At 42.5% G+C, this 15039-nt stretch overlaps 1 protein-coding gene across 3 annotated transcripts in view; it reads right to left on the bottom strand.

Annotated features, from left to right (window-relative positions):
- Positions 1-15039, bottom strand: part of FHIT (fragile histidine triad diadenosine triphosphatase) — a 609993-nt gene that overhangs the window by 75660 nt on the left and 519294 nt on the right. For all 3 annotated transcript variants that reach the window (XM_069865715.1, XM_069865716.1, XM_069865717.1), the window contains one exon: positions 10186-10254. In XM_069865715.1, coding sequence (XP_069721816.1) covers positions 10186-10254 — 69 coding nt within the window. The remainder of the gene's footprint in view (positions 1-10185; positions 10255-15039) is intronic.

A 15039-nucleotide genomic window follows, 5' to 3' on the forward strand; every position in this document is an offset into this window, starting at 1 on the left:
CAATTGCCATGTTGAAGACATTAATGTAATACATGAGAATAGACTTGTTCCTTACAAAAAAAAAGAAAAAAGTGATCATTCAAGAAAAAAAAATCTAAGAATAAGCCTTCCATTAAAATCTTCTCTTTATTACAATACCTTCCCACTTCCACGGCGATTCCTAGAAGCCAGTTGCCAGTACACAGAAGTAATTTATGTAGGCAAAAGGAGATGCAAATGTTTAATTGGTTTTGCTCATATGTAACCACAAACTCATGATCAGTTTTCTCTGTTAAATGCAGGATGGGGTTCTTTGCCCGGCTCAAATACAACGCCGCAACTGACTGTGCAGTGTGGGACAAAAACTGCCTTGTTTCCCTGCTTTTCTTGGAGATTGGAATACCTGCACTTGGACAGCTGGAATTAGGCTGCAACTCAGTCAAGCAGGCTTTTGAAATTTGCTTTTTTCTTGAAGCAGTAAATGCCACTGCTTGATGTGAGCACCAATTGAGACTTTCTCCATTACGCAGAATGCAAAAGGTGAAATTTGGAGAAAATGCTGCACTGCCATCTTTGAAATGCCTTCAGCAGCTTCCCACAGCACAGGGAGGCATTTCCAGCTGAAAGAAGCTGTTAATACCCAAGTTAGTTGTCAGAAAGATGAAAGTTTCCTACAGGATGCAAATAGCAACAGCAGCCAGTTTGGAAACATGTCACAAGTTTCTGGTAATTAATTTAATTTTAGAGATGCTTCACTGTTGCCCCCCAAGGAAACACTGTTAGCTCCTCTCTTCTTCTAAGTACTTTGTGCGTCTGAGAACACAGACTGAATCCCACAGAGAATTAACAGACCCAAAGACATTGCAGCGATGTGGGCAGTGATGCTCCCTGCACGGAACCATTGTCCTGTGAGGGAGTTGAGGCTCTTCCCTCTCGCCGCTGGGTCCTGGGTCCTTTGGAAGGACCATGGAGACTGAAGGTGCTGAGGGCACCGCTGGAGCCCCAGGAACCCTGCCCAGGCTACAGATGCTACCCTACAAAATTTGAGGGCTAGAGAACAGGAGGAGAGAGGGGAGCAGATTCTCACATCATCAGGAGGTAAATAGACTTTTAAAAAGCTAGTTGTGTCCGTGCACAACAATGAAGCTTTATGTCTCTATAAACTCACAAGTTGGATTGTACTCCTGGGCCCAATTCCCAGCACCAGCACTGTGCGACAGCAAGAGCTCCTGCCTCCGCAGCCCAGCGCCATCTGCCAGGGAGGGCAAGCAGCTGGAGTAAAATAAGCATTAACAAAATGGTTTGGTGATTAGTTTCTCCCTCTCTCTTTTCTCTCTGCTTTCTCTTTTTTCTACATAGAGTTTTGGTCTGCCAAAGATTGCTAAAGCCTTTTCTTCGTTAGCAGTGCACTTAACAAGTGTAAATTTAAAGTATTCATTTTCTTAAGGCCAAGGATTAAAGTAATTAAGGAAAACTGCTGCAACCTAGCACTCAAGTCAATCCTTAACATGGAAAAGAAACAATGGTGCTTAACATATTTAAACAAAATCAAATTGTGTATAATTATCCTGACACTCTGTCAAACTCAATTTTCACTCTGTTGCAATGATTTGCAAAAATCTCTTTTCTGAAACTGAAATAAACACTTTCTTTCCCAGTAGGGGAAAAGGCCTGTGGTCTCTTCTGACTACCTTCATTGCAGAAACATTGCAACAAAAGCTGGCGTTCACTCTCATTCTGTACTCATTATACCACCGGTTTTCTTCCTGGTACCCTACGGGCTTGACCCTGGGCAGATCTGCCCGTAGACCTGAGCCATGCCAGGAGCTTTCATCCGCAGGGCCCAGAGGAGGAGAAAATAATTTTTGAGCAAGTGCCTCTAGAAAGGGAAGCCATATTCCTGAAGTATTTAACCTGAAATAACATTGCCTTTTATGCACATGAAGTCCTTCTTAACATACGGCAGTGCTGGTATGGAACAGGGCCTCATCTATCTTTGGCAATGAATTTTTTAGCTACTGTTTTCAATGCACGGAACAATGACTTGCCTATGAGCAACTCTGTAACATCGTTGCAGGACCACAAGCTGGAATGTGTTGTCTTCTGCAGCAAGAGGTGAGGTGTTAACTGTGAACCCACACTGAGCTGGTAACAGAAAGGTGTTAACTCTGGAGCCTCAAGGGGATGGCAATTTATATTTCAGTGTTGTTAGCTGTTTCACTTACGGTTGTTCTAGCTGAACTACTGAGCACAGGCGTGGCACAATCTGATCTTGCTCCAAGATGCGGATGTGCAAAGCCCATTCATTTCTGTGGAAACTAGAAGGTCCACAAGTCCCCACAGACAGAAAGTTTACGAACGAACCTCAAACACACAGCTACAGCGTGCTACAGCCAAAAATGCCCAAATGCAGCATTATTCCTCGTCTGAGAGGGCTAAAATAAATGCTCCAGCTGCTTCTGTCCATATCTGTATGCCTGCAAGTGTATGTCCAGAAAGTATAAGCCCATAAATACATATATGCAAACACATAGATAGCTGTTTATTAAAAAAGAAATATTTTTCTTCAGACTTTATAATCTTCACTTTCATATCAATAAACAATTTCGTATTTAGAAGTGCCTAAATAAGAAGTTTCGCGATTTTTGTTTCAACTTAAGCTGTCAGCACGTAATTTCGTTTTCTGAAAACCACAAACATTCAGTCCTCTTTTTTCCAGTCGAGGATTATTGGCAATTTTTCTAACTCAGTTCAGCTTCCTTCTACGCTTATATTTCCCCAGAAGAAAAAAAATAGAGAAGGAAAACGGTGGGTAAATATATAAAGGAAAAAGAAACCATGCTTTTTGTCTTTCACAAAATGAACAAAAGCAGATATCTGGAAAGTGTATTTCTCCTATCCGTATAGTTTTTTCATTCTTTTGACTCAAAAAATAAATTAACTTGACCTTATAGATAATGATAAACCCATCCCATTGGACTTTCATTTACTTCCCAACCAGGAACAACACTTGGCTCCATTAATATACCTCCACTTTCATTTACAAAACTCACATTTAGAATAAGTTGACAGATAGCATCGCACCTGAATCACTGAACCTCATGATTCAGTGCTGGGTGAATCCAGGAAACTGCCAGAAACAACCAGGTCAAATGGTCTCTCCAATGAGACGATTGTTTCCCAGGAACCTGGAAATCAAACCTCCACTGGACAAAAGTGATTCCTCCAAATGCTGTGATCAACATTTGCAGGGCAGCAGACAAAGGAACTGCCTCAAATCACAGCATACAAAGAGCTCATTCTTTGTAAGCTAAAATCATAGAAGCTTTATACAGGTGCCTGGGGGTCAGAGGGCTGGATCACTGCGAGCCACTGGCCATAACAGATCTTGTCCTGTGAATTGAGAAGGGACTCTCCAAGTTCTTGCTTTTGGCAGAAGGAATTCTTGAAGTTATCCATGGCACAGTGCACTGGATTTCAGTGTGATTTGGTTTGTGGGTTACCAACCAGCTGCTTGCATATCCTGAACCTTACACAGAATGCAAGGGAGTATTTCATTTTACATTTATGGCAAGTTTTAGGTTCAGAGAAGAATCTCCCTTCAGAAAATGCTGACTCCCTGACAGGTTTGTTTACTTTCCATCCCATCAATTCAACAAAGCAGAGTATCTAAGATACTAATGGGGCACGTTCTTCCCACCAGCAGGAACTTGGCTTACACTGTGCATCAAAGGATACGTGGAGGCCTGGAGACCCATTTTACCTGCAGGATTGGGAATATACAAGAAGCACCTGGGCAGCTAAACCACCCCAGTACTGACAAAGTAAAAGGTCTGAGAGACTGTGTCAGCTTTAATCCCTTTATCAGCAACCTGTCATTGGTTGGAGGCTCTTTGTCACTGAGTGCTTGCCAAGGAACTACCATCAAGGACACAAAAGAGCAAACACTACACAGTAAACATCCTACAGAAGGGGCCAAGAGATCTTTTTTTTAATGCTGATAATAATTTGCCTCTGCTATGTTATAGACTAAATGTAAGTGATTTCAGAAAGACAGTATTTTTTACCAATGAGGAAAATGATTGCAGAAACCTTGAGGCAGGAAAGGGTAAGAAGCAAGAGCAGTGATGGAATGCAGAAAGACAGGCTAGAGGGCAATGGGACTACATAGTGATATGTAAAATGCCAAAATGTACATTACCTTCCAGACAAAGTCTAGGTGTAAAGGGCATGTGTGTGATCGTGAGGGATGGCTGCCTTAACGGGAATCCTTCTAACCACTTCTAATTCATTCCTATAGTTGAGCTGATTCCACTTCTCCAGATCTGATGGAAGATATCAGTGAACAAAATGTCTCTTAATCAGATGTGATGGTGACAATATCTTGCTATCTTAAAATAAGTGCAGCAATGTATGCAGCATACAGGAAGGTCTCAGAGATTTTGGGGATCAAATTAAGAAATGTCTCCCAGTGCTGGAAAGGGTAGGAAATACGGCAACTGGTGGGATGCCCACCCAGGGACATGTATGTGACAATAGAATGTCTTCCCGTGTTCCTGCTAGACCCTACAAATTTGCCAGTTTTGCCTTATGTAAGTTGAGTCCAAGCAAGAAGCTTGTGGGGTTGCCAGCAGTCTTCAGAGAATTTCAAATAATAACCAGATAAAACACCATGGTCCAGAAAACAAATCATCATTTTTGACTGAAAAGGGAATTTGTTTGCTGCAAAAACCAACTGTTTCAGGGTAACTCAAAAAGAATTTTTTTGTCTGTTCAGCTATGAAATCCAAAGCATAATTGTTTGCACAGTTCTAGCTTTTACTGCAACACTCTCAGTTGGAAATACTCAGGCACAGTTAATCTGACTTGCCCTGCTGGAGTCGCTATAATATCACAAGACTCATGAAGCCACTGGGAAAGGATTATGCTCCTTGGCTAGCAGAAACCTCCTCTGATGCTTTGTCAGTCAGAGAGAGTAACATTGGCAAGACCAGGATAAAATCCACAGCCTACTGGGAAGAATTTATTTGCTGCCACGCCAGAAGAAGATAGGGAAACAGACTTGCACCCGGGAAAAACAGGAAAACAAATACACCAATTTAGATTCCATGCTGCTTCCTCCCCTTTCCATGCAGGGTGCAAAGAAAGTGGAGTCTCGCCCCAAGGGAGTTCAGATGCAGCAGACTGATCCACCAGCAGGCTACAATATGTTCCCAGAAGGTTCAATATCATTCTGAGGCCAAGGAGCAGCCTATTAGCTCTGCATGCTATTAATTTTCATGAATAGTTCAATCCGATGCTCACAGAAGCTGTTGGGCATCTTTCCATTTTGTCTAGCAGAACCTGGACTAGGACTTATTTATCTTTCCCTGATATACTGTATCTTTAACAAGGAAGCAGCCCAAACGGTTCAGTCCCACCCTGCGGGTTTCAAGCCCTCACCCAGACTGCCCAGCAGCACGCGAGACGCTGTCTGCAGGTCAGAGAGAAGGCGCATCACAGTCAAAGCTGCTCATGGAGAATTAAACTTCAGGCTCGTTTGACTAAAATTCTGAATTCCCCACAGTTCCCCTGTTTTGCCAGCCTGCAGAAGCAGCCCAGCAGGTTCTTGATTCACATGCCAAAATGCCTCCTTCATCCTCCCTGGAATTGGAAATGATTACTAATAGGTATGCTTGCTGAAATGATTTAACATAATGTGCTGAATGAGATCACCAAGTCAAAACATGTTTCTTTTAAGTAACTCTCGCTGCGTGCCTGAGTGCCAGAGGGAAAGGAGGACAGCGTGAACCAAATCCTTTTGCTGGCTCCTGTGTTTTACAAAATCTCTAAGTTACCAAAGAATTCACATTAGGAAGTTTCCCCTGGGCTTGTCCCAAGAGGTCTGTGATGCAGGTCTGGCAGGCAGCTGGGCGATGGAGACACAGGGGTTTGGGTTAATCTCGCTCATTCCCACTTTCCCCTTTTTACAGTATTTTCAGTGCTCTCCAGCCTGGGCTGGAAACTGCAGGCTGGCGAGGGAGGGAGGCAGGAATGAAAGCAAAGTGGTGAGGGGATGGACACCCTTTGCACTGCGTGCTCAGCCCTGGATGTGCAGCCACATCTGTTACAGCAGGCTGAAACCAGCAAGTGAAACACAGAGTCTGGCGAGGGGTCTGCACCACAAACCACATCGCTGTGTGCCAGGGATGCTCAGGGTTTTACCGAGAGGCCAGGCTGCCCTCACCCATCCGAGCCTGTCAGCCTCAAAATTAACTTATTGAGGCCAGCACTCATAAGAGCAATATTGCAGACTTTTGATTCAGTCTTCCTTTCTGAGAAAGCGCCACGCTTTCTGGCCCGGTACAGCTATTACCTGCCAACCTAAAGGATGATGAATGTTATTTATATTGCAGTAATGGCTAACCACTCAGTGGAGACCAGGGACAGGCTGTGCTATGGACTTTTCAAATGCTCACTGAATGAGGACTGCCCACAGATGGCCGAGTGTATGAAACTGCTGAGATATTTCAGGATAATGTACTTGAACGCCTTGGACACGATGACCTCCAACATTCCTGCAGCACTTGTGCTGACTACAACAGCACTGTGTGCCGTTCTACAGTAAAGATGTTCATTAATACCAAGTTCTTATCAGTGACTGTGACATGCCCTACAACAGCAAAAAACTCATCTACTTCAAAGCAGGCAGCTCCTTGAGAAAAAGGCCTTTGAGTTCCTTGATTAACAAACATGAAAATATTAATCTATTTCAAACAAAACAGAACACATAGAGGAATAAAGAGGTATTCTAATTAAAAGTTTTCCCAATATTTAGCTAATACAGTTTTGCTGTACAAGAAATAAAGTGAATCAATGCATAAGTACTCCTCAAGATGTAGATGAGAAAAATAGTCCAGTAACAGTAAAACACGAAGGGCCTGATCCTACAAAAAAACCAAAAACCCATTTAACTCTGACATGTGCACACTTGCAAGGTTAGGCTGCAAGTAATTGCAGGAAAATTTAAGACCTGAAAAACTGTAACTTTTGCTTTCCTCTAGAGTAAGCCCAGAGGGTGGGTAGCTATCACTGACTGGGAAATACTCTCCCAAGTAACAGCCCTGCAACAATGCAGAGGAAATACATCTAAAACATTTAATGCATTTTTTTTCATTAATAATCATTCTCTTTGTATCTTAAAAAAATCACAGTGACTTTTTTCATATGCACTGAGGTATAGAAACCTAAAATATGAACTGACATATTCCACCAAGTGATGCCTTAGTGAAGGTATTGTAGAATAGGTGTCAGCCCCTCTTTTTTCCCTTCTACATTAATCTTCCAGTACTGCAGTTCTAAATATACATCCACAAACCAGCAGACTTTAGTGTCCGTCAGCAATCTTATTTAAAAAACAAGTGCTAAAGATGCACTTTACCTCTAAGTATACTCCTTACATTTAAAAGCTGCTTTAGATGAAGCGATGTCAGAGCTTCATAGCCAAAAGCCTGAAGATACCAGAGCCCAGCACACAGACTAAGCAAAGATCAACCTTATAGGATTCTTTCTGTCTTTTCAGTTAGATGAGAAGTCACTCCCAAACTGAATGAGAGAAATAAAGCACGCAGTAAGAGACTGGCAGCACTTTCTGTCTTTCTCAACTCTAGAAGTCTCCTAAGAGACTGATGTCTCAACATCTGGGCATTCCTTTTGCTGTCATACACTCACAGAGCGATGGGATTTGTCAGCAAACTGCTGAGCATATACAGATGACAACTGCAGAGCTTGGAGGACTCAAAGGCATTTACAGATAGATGGGGCTTTGTGATAGATGTGTTCAACCAGAGCTGAGACCCAGAATCTGTGAAAATTATGCCCAACAGCTGCAAAGCCTTTAGCTGCAGTAGTTAAACCAGGCACTTCACGTACATATACAGAAAAGGCTGTTGGGAGGACTTTGGGAGGTGGTCTTTGCTGCCTAAACTACAGCTCCACCTATCATTCAAATATATGGAAATGAAGTAAGGTTTATAAACAGGTTTTGGATTACCCTTAGTACAAATGTCATGGATGATGGATTTAAAGCTCTCTCCAGCACCTATATCACCTAATGGTACTCTGTCCCTCACAGATTTTCAGCCTCTTGCCTCACTGTGATCTACATATCTTCCTAAATCTTTTAGAACTTCTCAGCAAAGGCGTATGTCTTGTTGGTACAACACAGAGAGGCATTATATCAAAAGATTTTTGCCTTACTGCCATAAGTAAGGCAGCTGTACTTTCCAAAGTCAGCTGTACTTTCAATAATTTGATTATTTTGTATTTTTCAAAATAGATCTATCCACTTATGATAGCATATTGCTTAAGACTCTCCACCCTCCAATCCAGCCAGTGATAGAACTTTGCATCAAATGTCTTACAGCATGAAATGTGTTTTTTTATCCTGGCATCCTAAAAATAAAGAAATCTTTATACAGTGCGTGCGAAAGCATAAGTAAGTTAACTTTGTGGTATTCAAGAATAGATGGTTAGACTCTGAGGCGACAAATTCTTCTACTAAAAGATACATTATCATATCTGTGTCTAAATATTTTTGCTTCCTGTGTTTGCTAAAACAAACACCTACAATTGCTATAGCTGAAAATGACAAGATAAAAATATTTTTCACCAATTTGTCACCTCTTGCATGTAACAACACTAAATGTAGAGTCTAGATCATTAACAGAGTTTTGCCTGTTTGTATTTACATATAACAAGCGAGAAATAAATGTGTTAAAAAGAAGAGAATGGAATTACAAATACGACAAAAACGGAAACAGAGTTTGTGGGTTGCTGCAGCACCTAAAACCACTTAGAACATTTGAGAAGGAAAAAAATGTTAACTTTCAAGTTGCCTCATTTAACTGCTTTTAACTGCAGCAACACATGAGATGGTCATCATATTTTCATTCGATCTCCTTGCTCATCAGTCTCATTATAAGGTTTTACCCTTGTTAGTGGGGTTATCAGTCTCGATGCTTCATGTAACTGATTAGTAATAAACTTTTTTCACCACTTCTGCATAGTTAAGTCATTACTAAACTTTAAAATACACTACCTTTCTTTGCGAATGGGGGGTTGTCATCATGTATGCTTCACAAAGGAAAAAATACACCAGCAGAAAATGTTATGAATTCTCCTTTAAGCAGAAAGTACAGCAGTAGCACTAAACAAGGTTACATTAATTACTTCCAGAAAGAGAAGGGGATATTATATTTGAGATAGGGTATCATAGAATAGTTTGGGTTGGAAGAGACCTTAAAGAACATCTAGTTCCAACCCCCCTCTCATGGGCAGGGACACCTCCCATGGGATCAGGCTGCCCAAGGCCCATCCAACCTGGCCTTGAACACCTCCAGTGATGGGGCAGCCACAGCTTCCCTGGGCAACCTGGGCAACCACTCTCACAGTGAAGAAATTCCTCCTTATGTCTACATCTAGAGGATCCTACCAAAGCCACCAAGACCCATCTGTAAATCTAATGACAGTGAGATTTTTTCATTAGCTCTTTGTGACAGCTGTCAGGCTAGGGAAAACATTTTGTTAATGCCAGTACAATTATTCATTGAAATAAAAGCCAGAAATTCAGTCACACTGGAACAGCTTCTGTCCCCAGCTCTGCAGTACAACCTGCGCCATGCATAGATTACACCCACATGCAGAGTTTCTCTGTAATTTTTATCTTTGAGGCTGCAATGTGATTTGTCCAGAACATGAACAGAGCCCTGCAGAAAGCAACCCAGAGGCAGTTTGTGACCAAGTTGTGAGGAGCTGCCTGCATTTTCTGTTGTTGGAAGAGGGAGGTTTGGCATCCCAGGCTGGCAGCTGGGGCAGGACACACTCCCTGCATGTGAGACTACTTTTAGAACTTCTCAGGGTCACCCCTCCTCCCCACATCCTCAAACTAAGAGAACTCAGCTAATGGCAGAAATGTCATCTTGCTCTGTGTGTGGGGACAGACTGAGGAACCAAAGATGCCCACCTACCCTCCCTTGGGACCTTGTGCCTGACCCAGAGCTCATGAAGAAATGCCCGTGTAAAGCTTAGTGTCATCACAGGCGCAGCACAACCATAAAGATGCCGAGATGCCATTAACGCCCTCTGCTCAGGGTAGGGCCTGTATTATTAAGGTGGTTTTCTGACAGCAAACCTGACTCTGAACGAGAAATGGAGTGCAGCCCTTACCTCCTCGTAGACATCATCATTCCTGCTGAAGTCTCCGGCCCTCCTTGGAAGGACATGGACATGGACGTGCTGTAAACGTGAAACAAAATAAGGATGATTATAAAGCTCATGACTTTCTTTTCTGGATTGTCAGCATTATTCTCCACACATACAAGTAACCGTGCATGGACTCCCACAACATTATTTTCAGAAAAAAATGCATTAACCTGTTCCATAATTGTATCTCAACCCTTTGGAGCATATAAAAGACGAAAAACATGAGAGAGCAGCTCTGCTGTATTAGATGAGCTTCAGAGCGAAATGCCTAGAAGTTTAGGGGCTCTGTAGAATTATGCATAGTTGTCAGTCAGAGACATATTTAGCCACAGCTTTGAAACGACAATGTACCCTGGAGCTGCATGTTGTGACTTCAAAACCGACAAGAATAAGGCGGTGCCAGTGATGGGACGTGGCTGCAGCAGGTGTGGGCAGCCCAGGTTGGTCCTGTGCTACACAGCTTGGGGACAGAGGGACACTGGTAGACAGACACCACACAGTTAGAAAGGTTGTCTGAAAAGGACATGCACCAGGCTCCGCAGCGTGGCTAGTACAACGTCTTTCGCAAGGTTAAAGAGAGTTTAATGAGTCCTGGGCATGAGGACACATGCCTGCAGGGACATGGGCTCCAGAGCACCAAGGGGCCCCAAACCCATGGGTTGTGAGAATTATGAGCCCCGTTTTGCAGAGCCTGAAGCATGAGCATCGTTCTCCTGTGGGCAGGGCAATTGCCGGCAGGTGGCAGGGCCAGGGACTGTAAGCCACCCAGGCAGCTTTGGCCTAATTGGGAGGGCGGAGAGGCGAGGGGCAACGCAGTTTTTCCACAAATGTTGATGGGACATGGGAAAAAGGAACAAAAAATGGACCAGAAAGCAAATATATGACTTGCTGCCTGGCCGATTTGATGTTGTATTATTACTGTTCCTATTTTTTTTTCTGTTAAGAGATTGTGACAGTCTTGTCACACCAGCTAGGGAGGGAAATTCAAGATTTTCAAGACTCAAACTCTACTAGGAAATCAAATGGTCATCTATCTGCTCTTCTACAGTTAGATCAGCTACAAAATTGCAAAGCACTCTTTTATCTTTTCCTCTTTCTCTTTCACTCTTTTGAGAAAAAAACCCATGAAATCACAACTGAGAATTATTCTTCTAGAAGAAAACGCAATAGCTCACTGAAGAGAGGCAGCAAATAATGTGAATAACAGATCACATTTACGCATCTCCAGATCTTTTTAGATAGTGCCTAAACCCTATTTAAAAAAAAAAAAAAAGACTGCAACTGAAACAGAACCAAAAGCTTTACAGAGAATTTAGAGAGCGTGCACCTGACTTGATTTGATGAGGTAGAAATCAGCTGAAATTCATGCACCTCACTGAAACATTCTCAAAACATGGCTCAGGTCTACAATGAAATCCAAAATAAAAAAATATTTTCTTAGGCTATTTGTTAGACAATTCAAACACATCTATATTGGGTGAGCATTGAATCAGTGAATAATATGCAATCAGAAGGATGTTTCAGTTAATGAAATATTCCAAAAAACACTCTTTTTCTTTTTTCCCAACTTACCCTAAAGAAACAAAAGATGCGATTACTTATTCTTATCATTATCCACAGCCCTGTGTGTTCAGCCTAGAGATGAGGATGATTCTTGAGGGTTAAAACCCATGTTTTTGAGTAATACATCAGTGATAGTGTTCTGATAGTGTATTATACTAATACATCATGAAAGCGATAGTGCTCTTGTGATGTATTAGTGCAATGTATCATCTGCACATCACTGCTCTCATGATGCATTGCTCAAAATCACAAGGCAAGTTTAAAGATGGTCTTCAGTAGCCCTGGGCCTGAAATTTTGGTTTTGAACAAAGAGAGACTTTCCAGAAAAATAAAAGTAAAGATTAAAGTTTGCAGTGACACTGTAAAATTTCACTACTGTGTCACAATCGTGGTTCTTGTTAAATTTTAAATTTATTCATAAAAACAGAGAACAATCTGGCAATCAGTTTCTCTTCTGCTACAATGAGTGATAGTTTTGCTACAAACATCAATTTTCAGGAATTTCTCTTGATGATATATGTACAGCCCTATATCAGCTATCAACAACCACATCCTCCTGATGTTAATCCGCCTTTAAGAGTAATTTTAATTTCTGTGGTGGAATGTTCCATAATGCACATGAGAGAAGATCTGCATACCCACAACAGACAATTTGGGATGTCAGAAAGCATGCGGGGACGTAGTCCAAAGCTCAGTGCAGAGATTCTGCACTGCAGATGCACAGACCAGCACAGCAGGTAATGAATGAGCCTAATATGATCTTCTACCCAAAATGGGCTCTTGCCATCAGCATGAAAAAAAGAAGTGTTTATGACAGCATATGGGCCACTTGGCATCAGTGGGGACATTCTCAGGGGTTAGTCACCTTTACTACATGCATTATGCTCGTACGCAACGGTGGGTTGCAGAGCAAAACCCGTCAACCGCATCAGAAAACAAATGAGTATTTCCAGGTTTGAGGTAACTACAATCAATTTAAAAGACAGTAATTTCTTCCAGACATCCCGATTTTGGTTGGTTTTTTTTTTTAATTTCTGTGCATGGAAGATAAATAAAAGTCTGGACTGTCTCTACCATTTGCATAATAGAAACGAGCAGGATAGGCAATAGCTTTGTAAGTACGACAACAGAGGGAAATGGAAGCAGCAGGGGGCAGTGGCTATCACTAACCTAAACGAGGGGATTTCACACCACCTCTATTCTGCCTTTCAGCTTCTGGCCTTCTTGACTTGGGAACAATGATACTTGGATTCATTAGGAGTTCTTTAATTGATCATTTTTGCTCCTTAGTATTATTTGTTATTGCTAAAGCCACAATCCACCAAGGTACTTAAGCACCAGCTCTATTTTCCAACCTGTGAATTGGTTCAGTGGGAGTATTCGCATCCCAGATATTATGTATATGTCTCAGTGTTTTGTGTCTGCTTCTGGCTACAGGGAGGTCTCCTCAACTGCAGGCAGCAGAAATAACTTCAAGGTGCCTGCAAATTAAAGTTGCTTCCTTCCATTTTCTTTTCTAGGCAGAAAAGAAACCTGCTCATCCAAGACAGACATTTGCAGTTGAGTGAAATGTGTCAGTAGACACAAACAAAACATTCGGTTGCATTTTGTTTTGTAATGAAACAAACAGATCTAGACAAATCCTCCCTCAAGCATTGCTTGGAGAAAAAAAACCTCCAAACACTGTGCATACAAAATGTCAAAATAAAGCATTTCAACTTTTCCCCCAGTTACTGTTCCCTTCATGTTTGGCGGGTGGCAGACAGCCCCATCACATTCCAGCAGGCTGCATTCAATCATTGTTGATTGTATGTCATTTTTTTTCTAAAAAATTGCTTTCCTCTCATTTTGCATTATTTTGATTAATAAGAAAGAGAAGCAACACACAACACCCAAGCCATTTACATTAATGGACCAACCAATATCACCCACCCCATGGTAGAAAAAATGCAGACAGGAGTTTTCACTGCTTGTGATATTAGCTGCCGCTCCCTCCCCTTGTCAGATACTGATGGGGAAGCTGTATGCAATGGCAGAGGATGGGCATGCTGGGCATGACCCCATGGGGACAAAGCAATATGCCCCAGGTAAGGGACACCGTGTGGGTCACGGTTTCCTAAGCCCCACCAGCTGCTTCTCATACTGGAGACAAGATTTCCTCCCAGCAATGTCCAGGGCTGCAGCAGCTGGAAGAAGGCTGTGGGAGCTAAGTTTTATCAGACCTTCAAAATTAAAATTATTAGACTACCAGTTTTCTAGGACCAGGACTGTAGCTGCCTCTGTTTTCACGGAGGCTACCACATTATAAATTAAATCTCGGTTTGAGAAAACTCCTAACAATGAGAATTATCAAGTGATGTAAAATCACTCTTAAGAGATGCTTTTTCAAGACCTTCATGCCCAGGACAGCAAGGGAAACAGGAACAATACTGCAAGGAAGAACTCCGTAGTGCCGTGGGGAAATCGTGAGCCAGAGCCAGCATGTGGCATCTCTGATCTTGCACCGCAGTGAGAGGATCCTCTGCTTGAGTCCCGCAGCGTTCCCAGCAAGGCTGTCAGAGCATGGGGGTGCCGCTGGGCACTCCAGAGCACATGCATCCCAGTGCCGCTGAAATCTGGCAGCAGCATGGGCATTTGTGGGATTTTACATCTGAAGTTGACTGCCAGTGAACCAGGACTGCAAAATGCTCACAAAAGTCTCAGCCAAAAAAACCTGGAGCCTGTTTTGCTGAAAGAACACCCATGCCGGTCAGGGGAGCTTTGTTTTAGCGCTCAAGGCCATGCAGAAAGCAATGTTCCTCATTACGGCTGTTTTTATATACTGAATTATGGTCAAATAACCAATGTGTCACCACTGCACTGGATGTAAAGCAGAAATACTAGGCAAAAAATAGACAATGAAAGAGACTAGAATAGTGAAGAGCAGATGACCCTGCCACACACCACTGGGGAGGACATGGACATTGCTTGCAATAATTCATGAACATTATGTTGTGTTGGCTCGGCTGCTGTGCTGGTTAGCAGAGCATCAAAGTGCAGCTTCAAACAGAAAGGGAGATAACAGTATGTATGAGAGGTCCTCAGTGTGCATCCAGGCTCTATTAGCAAGAAATATGAGTATACAATAAATACATTAAAACTGGCAACGGGTCATGCAGCCTTGAGGACAGGGGGGCTGCCAAAAAGTTGGCAGAGGAAGGGGCTGTTGCCCCCAACACCAGCAAAAGCAGCTCATGGCTGAGGTGGGGCCTTCAC

This window comes from Phaenicophaeus curvirostris, chromosome 11 (assembly GCF_032191515.1).
Source record: "Phaenicophaeus curvirostris isolate KB17595 chromosome 11, BPBGC_Pcur_1.0, whole genome shotgun sequence".
NCBI lineage: Eukaryota > Metazoa > Chordata > Aves > Cuculiformes > Cuculidae > Phaenicophaeus > Phaenicophaeus curvirostris.